Here is a 14,440-nt window from a genome sequence, read left to right as displayed (position 1 = left end):
TAGTGGTGAGTGTTTACCATACAGGGTAAATGAATCAATGCATACAGACAATGGATCAGAATAGCAGTAAGAATAGCAAAACTCCTTATATTATTCGCATATTGTAGATATTACAGTATGCTTATGATATGATCAATACAATGATCCCGAAGGGGGTATATATACATCTCGAGGAACCTTCTCGAAGGTGTCCGTTGGTTACATAATAAGAACCTTCTTGATACCGACATAGAACCTTCCCGATACCACTGTAGAACCTTCCCGATACCAACGAGAACCTTCTCAATATTGATGACATACATCACATACCCTATCAGCTACACAATATTTACCGATGACATCATCCCCCCAAAAAGAAAAGTCATCTCTGGACGACCACACAACAAAACTCAAAGAAACAACTAACTACATTTATTCATAAAAACAATATAGACATAGACATCATGAACCAAAAGGTTGGGTCTCAAACTGTGAAGAGCGCTTGGGACGAAGCTGATACACTTGATCCGTCCGAACCTTCAAATCAGCTCTGATCTAAGAGTTCTCTTCCACTACTTCCTTCAACATCAATGCAACCTCTTGACACTCAATTTCTTTCTGATCAGGAGCCCTCTTTGCTGAGTCCTCCTGTAGTGTTGCTGCCAACTGTTGTTTTATTGCTGCTAATTGTTGTTCTGCCTTCTGCTTCCCTCATGCACTTTCCTCGAATTGTGCTAACAGGGCTATCCACTCTGCTTCCCAAGCAATCTGCTGGGTGGCAAGTTGGTCGGCCGTCTCCTCCCGAGCCTTCTCCGCCATCTCCTGAGCTTCCTACCCAACCTCTGCCCTTCTTTGCTCTGTAAGCACCAACTCTACCAAGGACTTGCTTCGCTTTGTGATCTCTCCACCTCTAGCACACTATGCCTGCAGCAGCTCCAAGCCTCATCAACTAGTCACACTTCCCACGACTGATAACCGCACCGACTGGGGGTCTAGGGGCATCGCCCCCAACAGGGTCGAGGGGCAGCACCCCCGCGGGGTCCTGGGGCAGCACCCCAGGCGCACTCCTTGTCATGATGACAGCAAGGTGAGAATGAACATCCTTATCCTTCTCCTTCGCTACTAGTAGAGGGTCCGACACTTGCATCCCTTCGTCTACTTTCTCTATTGCTTCTGTTAGACTCTGATCCTCCACCCCTGGTGATGCTGGTACCTCGACTACCTCGTTGCTCGACCAAATGGCTTCCAACTACATGTGCTCTCTCATAGGAGACTGAATGGAAGGACCTCTGGTAATAGGGGCAAGTAGTCGTCGCCTCGAGTACTCACTCACCCAACTCGTTGTGCTCATCCGTTCCACTGCTAGGACCTGGGTTCTGCTTCTGGAATACTAAAATCAGCATCCTAATCCTCATCCAATAGAGTGTCCGCTATGGTGACTACTGCATCCATCCCAATCACCTCTAGATGAACCTACTCCTGTGTGCCCCCCTGACTGATTCCTCCCTCTACTATCGGCTTTGCTACAGGAGGTGGCTAAGGCAAACTCTCTGCTATAGGTACAGGAGTAGGTTCCTGAACTGCTGGCTGAGGCTGCGATCCCGCATGTTGCGTACCCATAGTCGTGGCCGCTAGTGATGCTGTCCTCGGACTTACTACGGTCTGGACCGGCACTGAGTGTGGAACTAATCCTGCTACTGTTGTCCGTGCTCTGGGATTAAGAGTTACTGGTGTTTCCACTCCCTCCTGACCCGGAAGCCTCCTGTGTCAGGAACACTTGCTGAGGACCTCGTGTTTTTAGATTAAATAGGCATTCCTTTGTGGAATGTCCCATGATCTAGCAAATCTCAAAAAATTGGTCTTTCGGGTAGGATCCCTTCATATGGCCTTCTTCCTTGCACTCGGTGCACCATAGTTCGTTTCCCTTGGTCTCCTTCTGCATGTTCTTGAACTCTTTCATCATCTAAATCATGTCCTTTTGGAGGGCGCGGACCTTCTTGTTGTCCTTTTCGTCATCACTGCTTTCCTCTATTGAAGATGTGTTGTCATATGAATCAGACGAACTACTCTTCTTCTTCTTCATCTTCTGCTCACTTTCCAGGTTCATTGCCCGGTTGTACGCTTCAGTGTATGACGATGGCGGCACAATCTTCATCTTCTTTCGTAGCTTCAGGTGAAGGCCTTCAATGAACCATCTTTTTTGTAGCCCAACAACCGGCTTATTCTCCATTTTATTGATTAAGTCCTTCAACTTCCTAGCGTAGACTCGGACTGTTTCATTTTTCCCCTATTTTGTATTGTATATCTCTGTGACAATTTCGTTGTTGTCGCGTAATAGTTGAAATTCGACAGTAAACTCCTTAAAGTTGTCCCAAGTGGTTAATTTATGGGAATCTGTATCAACGAACCAATCAATTGCAACACCCCATAGGGTGGCCGGAAACTGTCGGACCCATTCGTTTGTATCAGGTATGCCATTCACCCTCCAAATCGTTTCGCATGTTTTACAATGTCAGATCAGATCGGCTGCTCCATCACCATCAAATTTTGGCAATTTTTCTTTTGGTCCTACCATTGCTACTGGATGTGTAAGAACACTGATGTGTTGTATTCCGGCACCAACACTTTGTATCCCGATACCAACGGTTTGCACTACGGCACAAACACTTTGTATCCCAACACCAACGCTTTGTATCCCAACAGCTGTGCTTTTTGGTGAAGGATCTCCGTTAAGCGAATCTCTCCGTTCTGGAAGTGTATCGCGGACGAAGAGTTCACTCCACGCTCTTGCTCCCTTAGCACTCTGAGCTGTGTAAGTCGATTCTATTCTGTCTGGATTCTCTTCCCTTGGTGAATACAAATTCAAAAACTCCTCCCTTGCTTCTTCCACCAACTCCACCCGCTGTCAAGTCTCCTCCAACAATTCCTCCACACTTTTGTGTCCGTCGACAATCTTTTGGAACCTCCTCCTGCGTTCGGCTTGCTATGCCAAAATTAGATTTTCTTGCGCAGTACGTATTCCATCTTTTCCCTTTATCTTATTTCGATCCTTGTTAAGCTGATTTGGCATTAATCTTCATTCCTCCTTCCAGGTTCATGGGGCAACGGCGCCAAATGTTTACCGTACTGGGTAAATGAATCAATGCATACAAACAATGGATCAAAATAGCAGTAAGAATAGCAGAACTCCTTATATTATTCACATACACCAGATATTACATTATGCTTATGATCAATACAATGATCCCGAAGGGGGTATATATACATCTCAAGTAACTTTCTCGAAGGTGTTTGTCGGCTACATACAACATGTCTGCTACATAATAAGAACCTTCCCAATACCGACATAGAACCTTCCCAATACCGACGACATACATTCTAACACATACCCTGTCGGCAACACAGTATTCACTGACGACAGTGAGTTCTTTTAGGAAACTTCCACAATTTTTGAAGTGGAGTTTTAAGGAAACTTTGGCCAACAAGTGCTTATAAATTAGAGCTAATTTCATTGGGAAAGAGACACACTTGAAAATTTTTTTTTTTTTTTTATGCCTTTGTGGCTTTTCCTGTTCTCCGACTTGTGAGCCCTTGATGAAGTATAAGGGTCTTGTCTAAGAAGTTTTTGGCAATTGTGCGTAAGTATACAATTGGCCAACTTTCTCCCACTATTTCTTCTATATCTAGGGAGAAGAATAATCTTGATTATATATTTTATTTGCTCATATCGACTGGCTGAGGGTTTGAAGAATTTCTGAGTTCTTATTTGACATTTGTGCTGAGGTAAACATCTGTCACAATCTCCTGATGTGATTACTGTAGTTGAGGAGAGAGTCATTGAAGGGAATTGGCTGTTATAAAAGTACGGCGCTTAGCATTCAAGGTGAGACCGTTTGTGAACATTGCTGGCAGCATTTTGTGACCAGGAATTCACGTGGAGCTTTGAGTTCAGCTGGGAACCATACAACTGAGGCAAAGTGGACTGGGCATTGGTGGTGGCTAGCAGAGAATTTAAACTTCAATCTGTGGTCACGTGTGCGACCTACGGCTCAAGCCTATCCATTAGACGTTAGTCTCTCTGCCTGCCAATAACGGTTGAGGCCGAAATCAATGAATACAGAAATGGAAGTGAGCTTTGGTGATGCCTGAGAGTTGGGCAATGATTAACGCCTGTATATACGGCTGCATATTGGACGTCACTCCTTTTTGGCAGGACCTGTGGTTATGATACATCAAATCAGATTTTTAATAATTAAAATGTTGGACATTTTGTTTTAAAAAACTCTTGTCTCTCCTTCATTAATAATACTGAAAGCAATTCTGGAATTGTTGCATGGTTTTAGTGTCTTCCTTATATTTATTATATACTCTGAAAATTTTCCAAAAAAAGAATACATTGTAGAAAATCAGAAGAGGAACAACAAAACTTTGTTCAGTGGTATACATAGTTCTCGGGAGCATACATAAGGATTTTTACATAGTTATCTTATTTAACGAAAACTTAAATTTCCCTTAAGCATACACAGCTGACACTCTTAAAATCATGATGTACATGAACATGTACAATTTCATCACTGAGCAGTGTTTAGTTTGAAAGATGCCAAAAGCCATCCAATAAATTGCATGTTCTGAATTTCTATTTCAAAATGGAGATTCAATCTAAACAGCAAACAAGCAGTTACAAAAAGAAGATATTTAAAGTCCAGATTTGATATTGATTAGCAAGTGAACACTAACATTGAATAAGTAATTAAATATGACATGAGCTATTAGAGGTCAACTTTTCATACCTGTATTGGTAGAGACTTCTCAACAGGAATAATTGGCTGGGGCCCATAAATTATGCTGCTTCTTAGTATTGCATAGTTTGAGTAATTTGATCGTATAAATTCTTCTGCTACAACTTTTGATTTTCCATACACGTTTATAGGATTTGTTTCATCATCTTCTGTGTAGAAAGGCTTTATTCCTTCATACACTGTTCATTGCATTAAAGAATCCAATTAATGAATCACAATGCCCATACTTTAGGTTAACAGTGCTAATGTGGGAGAAACACAACAATTTCTGTCAACAAAATAAATCAAATTCACTGACATAAAACACCTCAGCTCTAAAAGGAAGCAGTGGCAGCAATATGTAAATGACACAATATCTCACCATCAATACATGCAGTCATTCCAACAATTATTTGGGAGGATAACCTGAAACAAAATTTATCGTCTTCAAATATAAGAATATTTATGATAATTGGTGTCAAGGGAGTTGTCATGGGTCATCAATGAGCTAGGTGAGCTGATTGTAGCCACAAATGCATGCAGATTTATGAGCCAGATACACTGAATATGGAGAACCACCAATTTGATGGTTTATTAGTCACTTTGACAAGATGGTTGTTTGTGGGGAGTCTGCTACTATGGACCATGAAAGGCCAAGCTACAGTGGTTATATGGGATCTATCCTCACTGAGAAAAAAAAAACTTTTAGTATAAAATCATGACTAGTTTGTGCAATGCTTATGAAACCCAAGTACAAAGTGCACCATGGATGTTCCTCTGATTTATAAAATGTTTGATATGATAACCTTACCATAATTCCACTAATATGGCATCAGAACCAAGAGTGCAATGCCCAGTCTTAATTGATGTGTGTGCTGCAGGTACAAGCAAAGATTATTTTATGTGGTTACCACCTTGGTATTATTGCATATGCCTTTGTTGATTGTTCAGTGTACATCAACTATGACATTCCATACCGCTGGGGCAAGATCTTTGCTAAAAAAAGTGTGCTGTTAAAGTTGAAGAGTTTTGCCAATCATTGCCCTACTGTCCAAGTTGTCTGGCTTTAAAAATTATGCTTTTGGTGAGGGATGCTTGCCACAAATGTATTAAATCTGAATGTATCTATAGAAAGTGGCTGCTGAAAGGGAGTGGTTAATAACATAGCCATCAAGGGTATCAAACTGGAAATACTTTCAAAGACATGAAAGAATGCAAGCAAGTTTCAGGCTTTCAGATAAGTTTTGTGGGTAATTTCTCAATTTCCAGTTACTTCCTTGTGGACCTTTCAATTAACGGCTTTAACTGTTTCACTGAAAATATGATGTTGATATTGAAATGCGCTTATTTTGAATATTATTGAATACTGATGCATTGAATGAATAATGTAATTTATTGATGGGTAATGATGTGTACTGACAAACATGGATAAATGCTGGTAAACCTAGATGATTTATACTAGCAAGAAATGTTTACTTATTTGAAATGAAAGTTGTGGCTGACTACCTCATGTGTTAGCAAATGCAGAACAGACACCCTCAAAGAAGGCAGTGAAATGGTCGGAATTGCCATCCAAGTTGGAGTCTATGGGGTTAGGTGAGGTCATGAGTCGTCAGTTGCTAGGGTTGAAACAGGAGGTTGTTTCCTCATTTATATTTCAATTGAATAAATTGATAATTTAATATTCATCAACAGAAACATTCAGCATTGTGTTAATGAGAATTGGACTAATAATTTCAGCAATTCAATTAATTCAATTGATCATATACGTAATTGAATTTAGGTTTGGAATCGAAGAGCACACGAATATACTGAGAGACGGAGGGTGAATCAGTATATTAAAAACTTTTGCCAATTTTAAACTTTTTATCCAAAAACTTCAAATGCTGGAATCAACAATTATGCACATAACACAATGACACAAAATTTATGTGGAAACCCAATGCAGGAGAAAACCACAACAATAAATTGTTTTCTTATATTAACTGTTCTTTTACAATATTTTGTAGGCTTCAACCTACTAGAGTCTATGACCTCTATGTTTATGAGCATCAACTCACTGGAAGCTCCGACTCCCACAATTCGCAAGCACCGACCTACTGGAAGCACCACCCCCCCTCTGCTTGTCTTCGTGAGCACCAACCCACTGCACAAACTTCTCCTCCACCTTGACTATGTTGCTCACTCAACTGATGATGGATATGTTTGTTGCACAATTTTCTCTTCATATCTCTGTTTAAAATTTATACACTGTTCTTTCTCGAAGTTGGCCAATAACTTTGTATTTTACTTCTCAATCTTCCTTAAATATATGTACTCACAAGAATATAAATTCCAATTATCCAATATCCTTCATTCTCCTTTTTTTTTTACTCTACTCACTCTACTCTCTCTCTCTCTCTCTCTCTCTCTCTCTCTATATATATATATATATACATATATATATCAGATTTGAATCTGAATATACATGAATATTTTATTCTCCTTTTATATACTGCACATCTTCTAACTCTGACTTCACTTATTAATATTTCTTCCTTCCACTATTTTAAACAATGAATTTGATTTACTATATATGCCTTCATATCTCCCAAGAGGCATCTCTATTAGTCACAACAAATATGTCTATTCATATAATTGCAACTTTTGGAAATAACAAAACTTTGTCTAATAACTATGGTTTACTTAGTCGCTGCTTTCCACTTTCTTAGAAAACTCCCAAGTAAATAGCACTTCTTATAATTCATTTATTTAAACTCCAGTACTTGTGGTTGATGAGTCATCAGTACTTTAATATACTTCATCTTTTATTTGCATCAGTCAAGAACTAAGGTGCAGAAACTTCATCGCAATGTTTTGGAATAATATATTACTGAGAATCCTTTGTTTGAATACGTCTTCAGAATTTTATCATTATGATTAACATGGCTCTGACTGTATGCACATGATTGCTCTATATATATACACTGGAAATGATTGCCAACTACTCGTTTCAACGGTGATGAAGAATACTTCCAATCATGCGTTTATCTGGTGTTTTTGTCTTTTATCGATCCTCTCAATTATCAATCGTGACTAAGACTTCAGGGCTTTTATATTGTGCTGTTATGATAAAGACTCTTTGTTGATACTTCATTGGAAACCATAATGACTTGGCATCTTATTTTGTTATCATTAATTGGCCTTTGAATATTATGAAAACTCCCGACTGCATCCACACATTATTTGGTCTTCTTTCTCTGTCGCAGAAATCCACAATACCATCAATCGATCTTTGTTTAAATAATTTGAGATACATAATTCCTTCAGCCTTTGACTGTTGTCTTCCTACTGCATATATTCTTAGACTTCACCAGCACTCATTCGATGGTTTAATAATACGATACTGTAGGGAATATGTTGCTGCCTTGTTTTCTGAACTTTCGGCAGTACCTTGGCGTGGTTCAAAATTCAAATGATGATAGTCTAATATCAAAACTTCCTCATCGCTGTCTAAGCATTTCATACTAGCACCGTCTGATATATATTCCTGAACATTAACTTCTAGGTATAGAAGATCAATTTTCATTTATACCTTACTGTGAATGGTTTGACCTGCCTTTATATAATTGCATTTTTATGTGTTGATACCGGAATATCAATGATGAATCGTTTGCTTTTAGATTTACATTATTTCTGCACCAAGTAATGGCTTCTATCACGGTCACTGTGTATGGTTATCACTGTTTCTTTCAACGCTGGTCTCAAACAATTAATTGATTATCAACGTGGATTCCAGACCAAGTCTTGTTCCTTTAAACAATGGCATGGCAACTGTATATTGCTGACTGACTCACATCGTTGGATATGACTGTCTTTGCCGTAAAATTCAGACTCCTCTTTGCTGATAACATCTATTATCTCCAACTCTATGCAATTCGTTCATACAATATATGATATTAGTGTCTGCACAATATTAACTTGTCTCTTGTATCGGGTTACATATCCCTGCAGTATATTTGGGTTTCTTTCTTTGCATTTCACCAGGCATCATCACAAATTCAAACTGTTATCGTTGATGCCACTTTGCATATACAATTGTTATTAATTGTCTTTATTACTGCCCTCCATCATAATATAGCTGTCATGATTTATTAGATATCAAATAACTAAGTCGCTGCTTGTGAATTCTATCTACATCAGCATCCTTAATGTGCTTTATGAACTTGCTTAATGTGAGTCTTATCTTTGAATGATTATGTACAATCATAATGTTTATTTATGTTGTCCATCACTACAATATTAGTCTGCCTTCTATCCATACCTTTGACATTAGTTATGCAAACAATTTGTCCTTACTTTGTGAAGCCCTTTGACATCAATGACAATAATTCCATCAGGAATATCTTATGCCTTGACCAATTTTTAAATCATTTTTTCTGTTGATTGGTAAAGTACATTTTATGGGGTTGTATACCCAGGTACTAATATCAAAAAAGAGTTGCATCCATGAAGCATTCAACTGATCCTTGTGCTTTTTCACAATAATGCTCCATTAGTATTTTTAGAGACAAAACAACCCCTATAATCCTATTAACAACATTTATCATAACACAAAAGACAACTAAACAGAGGTTCCAGAAACTACAAGTAAAAACTAGAAAAGTGCTATAACAACTATATTGACTAAGCATCATAAAAGAAAGCCATTGCCAAACCTAGGAGCTACACAGACCGAGGCTTCCTAGTTGTACTGGCAACCACAAGCAGAATGGGCCACATGCATTGTAATCCTCCATACTCACACACTTCAGCAATGCACCTCCAAAGTCCGCAATAGTATAGTTCATCTCATCCACAATCACCAACTCATCCTCTATTACTAGATTCTCCACAACTAGCTGCCTTTAAAACCAGCGAAGGCCTCCTTCATTAGTCTATCCGACCATCTTCTTGAGGAAGAGAACATTCCTAGCCTGCCTTTTCTCCCTTTTTATTGTACTTGCGAACCATAATGGGCAGCTTCACTACCTCCTTTACCCTACAATGGATTATGTAATAGTCTCGAGGCCAAGGGACAGTGCTATCAATGTTCTCCCGAAAATCATCAAGTTTTCCCAAGAAAGATTTCTTGATCAGCCTTTGATATAGAATCAGACATTACCTACATGGGATGCTATCTCCTTTGTTGATGTTCAGTTACTTTCAAATTTCATCAGAAGGGTTGCCTCATTTTGCTGTTTCCTTCGCGCATATATTTTGGAATAGTTGTTTTATTGTTACCTATTCTTTTACCTATGTTTAATATTCTTCATGAGATAGTCTTCATTTTTGAGATTTCATAGAGGTTAAAAGTGAAATAGCTCCTTCATAAATGCCAATGACCATTATGAAGCGTAGGCATCATCGTGTATAAAGCGAAGTTGTTTTTATCATGGTTGCTTGCTACATTTGTGTGGGGACCATCTTCTATTATCATCAAATGTTGTTATATCCTGTGAAAAGACTCATAAAGATAAAGACCGTGCAAATTGATGGACGACAGAACAACATAGGTTGTGTTGTAACTGTCGTTGTGACTCCTTGTCTACCATTTATTTTTAGTCTTTCTGGGTTCTCTTGTATCATGGGTGATGTGTGTGTTGGTTTTCCTTGACAAAAGTTGACGTAATAGTATTCTCTCTAAAAAGGCTTTCTTCGAGTCTGCTACAGAGATTACTATGGCTGACTTCTTGATATATTTGCTTCAAAACTAATTCTTACAATTGATCTGTAATCTTCATGTTGTGAGAATCTTTCATATTATATATAAGGTGCATAAGGAATTGTAAGTATTGTAACTGAGAGCAAGGTGTTTCTCAGATTGTTACAAGGCATTTTATGTGTGATTGTTAAGTGAGAACAATCTTAGAGCAGGATTCAATTCTCTAGCGAAGCTTGTGAGCTTTGTATTCAGACTTGGTGATTATTTAATAAGATAAGTTTATTAATGTCCAACAAGAGACCACGAAATGGGTCTAGGGGACTAAAAGTGTGTAGCAAAAAAAATAGTGTACAATAGGAGCACCAAACAGTGTCTGAGAAAGAGCAAGCAAGAAAGCTAAAGGAGCAAAGCAACTAGCACCAAAGCAAGGACTAGGGATCCTTCCTTGGCTAGAAGAAATACAGAACTGAAAGATACAATTTAGGGTGAGCAGGAGCCCCAAACCATCACAGAGATTTGTCGGAGGAGGGTCACTGATGAGTAAAACTGTTGCAGGGTCTCATTGATCTAGAGTCACTTGGGGTAGAGATACAAGTATTGGAGGATCACTTCAGCCCCCACACCGATGAAGGCAAGAAAAAGGTGGTGATGAACTGTTTGAGGCATGTATCTCAGGGAACTAGAGCTGTAGAATGTGGTTGCAAAGCTACATAGGTGCACGAAGGTAAAGTGCTTAGCACCTCTGATCTACATTGTGAGTTTAAGTGCATTCCCCTAAGTTGCACTCTAAGGGGTTGTTGGTATAATTAAATATTCACTAATTATATTTTATTTAACTTACTTAGGATAATGCATTGCATTGTAGTTCACATATGAGTCACTTATGAGTTTGCACCTTAATTAAACAAATGGTGTAGGATAATTCCACTTTAAGTGGTGATAATTGTTATCACCCACTTTATGTGTGAGATACACCTTTAGTGTACATATTAAATTATCATCCTTAATGCGACACGTACTTCATTGCATAATAGAGGATGGTCCACCTTTGGTAGACATGTGACTCCACCTAACATAGGTGATAATGAACAGCTGCAAAATGGAGGATAACTTATGACGCAGTGCAAGGCAAGAGAATCCTCAAAAGAGATGTCCTAGCCCCCAGCAAATAACCACACAACGAAATATACACAATAACACAGAGATTCAGATCCAAAATAACACCAATTCTCATAATAGAATCACAAGATTTACATCCAACATGCTCAGTTGTAAGGCCTTCCTAAATACAATGCAATTACAATAGTAATTCTACAAGATCTTGCAAGATCCAAATCCTAGCTATCCTAGATCCACAATCTGGTAGAGGACTCCAAGAAGAATCTCAACTTGTGCTCACAATCTACCAAGCAATCTTCTTGTTTCCCAAGCCCACACTTAGCTACTAGCTCTACCAAACTTTGCTCCTTCTCGACTACTCCATCTTCTTTATGCTTGATGAATAATGATTCAAGACTCCACAAGACCCTCTACTTATACCCAACTAAACCACAAGTCAGCCTAGCAAGTTACAAATTAAATAAACCCTTACATTAAATACATATTTGAGCCACAAGTCGGCCTGCGAAAGATATTAAATATGAAATGCCTTAGTCATCTTAAAACACCCATTAAATGCACATACGATAAAGATTCAAGGCCCCAAATAAGTCCACAAGTATCTCCAACTCGATCCACGCCATGATCACATGCATTAAATGCACTAAGTCAACCAGTCCAATCTGCAAGAACTCCACTGGGAAACCCAAACTGTCGAGCGTCAGCAAAACCTCCAAGCATGACCAATTCCCTCAAGTATCGCCAACTTCCTTTAGTTGTCAAGCAACCAAAACACACTGAGCAACACTATATATGTCGAGCCCAATATATGTCGAGCTCCTTTAGATGTCAAGTACCTTCAGAGACTGAGCCCCTCGACCAACATTACAACTAAGAACTGCTCAATAGCGACCGAGTATCAACCCTTCTTTGACTAAGTCCTCCAACTCCAAGGTCAAAATAACTCCAACATGCAAGATTGCCAACTTCCCCTGGATGCTCCTGCATCAAAAACCCCAAGTGCGAAAAGATGTTTTTGAAATTTGGAAGAACATCTTGCAGGATTCTGCACATAAATCCCGAATTGGTTCTTCACAGACATATCCTCCAAGTTATCAACTTGCACACTCTTCCCTTTATTCCATTTATGCCAATCCTTTCCAGCATCAATCACATGGTTGCTCTACTTTTGCACATCCTTTCTCGATCTAGCACAGATTTGTTTTCCATGCTGATCTCTAACCCTCTTAGAATCCTTCAGTTCAACTCAGCTCCCAAAGCTCAGGTTCCTACTACCGAGTTCTTCATTCTGCAAAGGAATTAGTGAAAAATTCCTACCACATTTCTCAATTGTAAATACATTCTTGACACAATCATGCATAGCCCTACAATCATACTACCAAGGTCTACAAAGCAATATGTGACAACTACTCATGTCCGCAATATCATACAACACTTGATCCTTATACTACCCAATTTGAAAAATCAATAAGACATTTGCTCCCTCACTTTCAAAGCATGTTCATCTTGCAACCAACTAATCCTATAAGGAGGGATGTCTCTCTCTCTTCAAACCAAGCTTTTTAACCATCTCCTCGGCAACAAGGTTATCAATACTACCACCATCCACAATCACATTGCAAATTTTACTAGCAAACTTACAATGAGTCCTGAACAAATTACTCCTTTGACAATGTTCCAATACTCTTTTTACCAAACAGTACTCGCTGACCTATCAAAAGCTTGGCAACAAGGTTATCAATACTACCACCATCCACAATCACATTGCAAATTTTACTAGCAAACTTACAATGAGTCCTGAACAAATTACTCCTTTGACAAGGTTCCAATACTCTTTTTACCAAACAGTACTCGCTAACCTATCAAATTCTGTCCTTCCCTCTCAGGATCGTTGATCAAGTCTTCAACCTCATTCACAACAGAAGCTCTTCTATCACCAACCTTCTGGGAACATTCATAAGTTCTATGTCCTTCACCACAATGAAAACAATTACCTTTAAAGGCAACCTTACCCGTTCTCTTTCTCGGCTCCACAGGTTTTGGTTCATCTTTTGCACTCAGTTTATTGTCGAGTGATCTTGCTTCTCCTTCCCTTAGGAACTACCTTGATTTCTCCTCTTCAACTTATCTTATACCTTCAGAGCATAATAATAAGCATCCTCATCTGATTCAATCTTCAGCATACCAACCTCATCTTGAATATTGAATCTCAAGCCATTAATATACCTAGCCACCTTCTCCTTAGGCAATTCTTTATGTCCAAACCGAATAGTCAACTTGTAGAACTCGGTGTAATCCTTCACAAGCATATCCTCCTGTTTGAGATTATGCAATTTCTTAAACAACTCTAGTTCATAATCAACAAGAATGAACTTAGCCTTCAATTTAGTCACCATCAATCTCCATCTAGTAATTTTCATTTCACCTTCTTCTCTATCTATTTGCAATTCTTTCCACCAAAAAGCAGCATGTCCCTTCAACTTAGTTTGTGCCAACCTCACTCTGAGTGGATTACCACTATCCTCTAGCTCACCAATCCAATCAATCAAGTCTTTAGGATTCAAAGTACATCAGAAATTAGAAGCATCCATCTTATGCTTCAACTTCAACTAAGATCCAAATCTATCCAATTGGCCAACCCTATCTTCCATAAGTCTCTCCATGTGATCAGTTTTGTCTTCACCACTAAATCTAGCAACTTCAAAGTCTTCAAGAGCTTCTTCATAACCATCTTCAGTACCCACATTCCTAGGTACACCAACTATAGTTCATCAATTCCATCTCAAATTTGAAATTTGTTTTAAGTTTTAACCTTATCTAAGATCCTTGCTTCCAAAGCATCACAAAGATCTTCAATTGCCCTAGGGTCTGATCTTCTCCA

General features: G+C 38.8%; 1 protein-coding gene across 3 annotated transcripts in view; it reads right to left on the bottom strand.

The window, feature by feature from the left end:
• The window catches only part of LOC149564200 (NAD(P)-binding Rossmann-fold superfamily protein), a 133,936-nt gene that overhangs the window by 95,824 nt on the left and 23,672 nt on the right, over nt 1-14,440 (bottom strand). For all 3 annotated transcript variants that reach the window (XM_089827271.1, XM_089827273.1, XM_089827272.1), the window contains exon 3: nt 4,770-4,957. In XM_089827271.1, the coding sequence (XP_089683397.1) occupies nt 4,770-4,957 (188 nt within the window). The remainder of the gene's footprint in view (nt 1-4,769; nt 4,958-14,440) is intronic.

The sequence above is a fragment of the Cupressus sempervirens genome, chromosome 4 (assembly GCF_028749045.1).
Source record: "Cupressus sempervirens isolate cs-2001-9-10 chromosome 4, ASM2874904v1, whole genome shotgun sequence".
NCBI lineage: Eukaryota > Viridiplantae > Streptophyta > Pinopsida > Cupressales > Cupressaceae > Cupressus > Cupressus sempervirens.
This window is presented reverse-complemented; position numbering and strand designations above follow the sequence as displayed.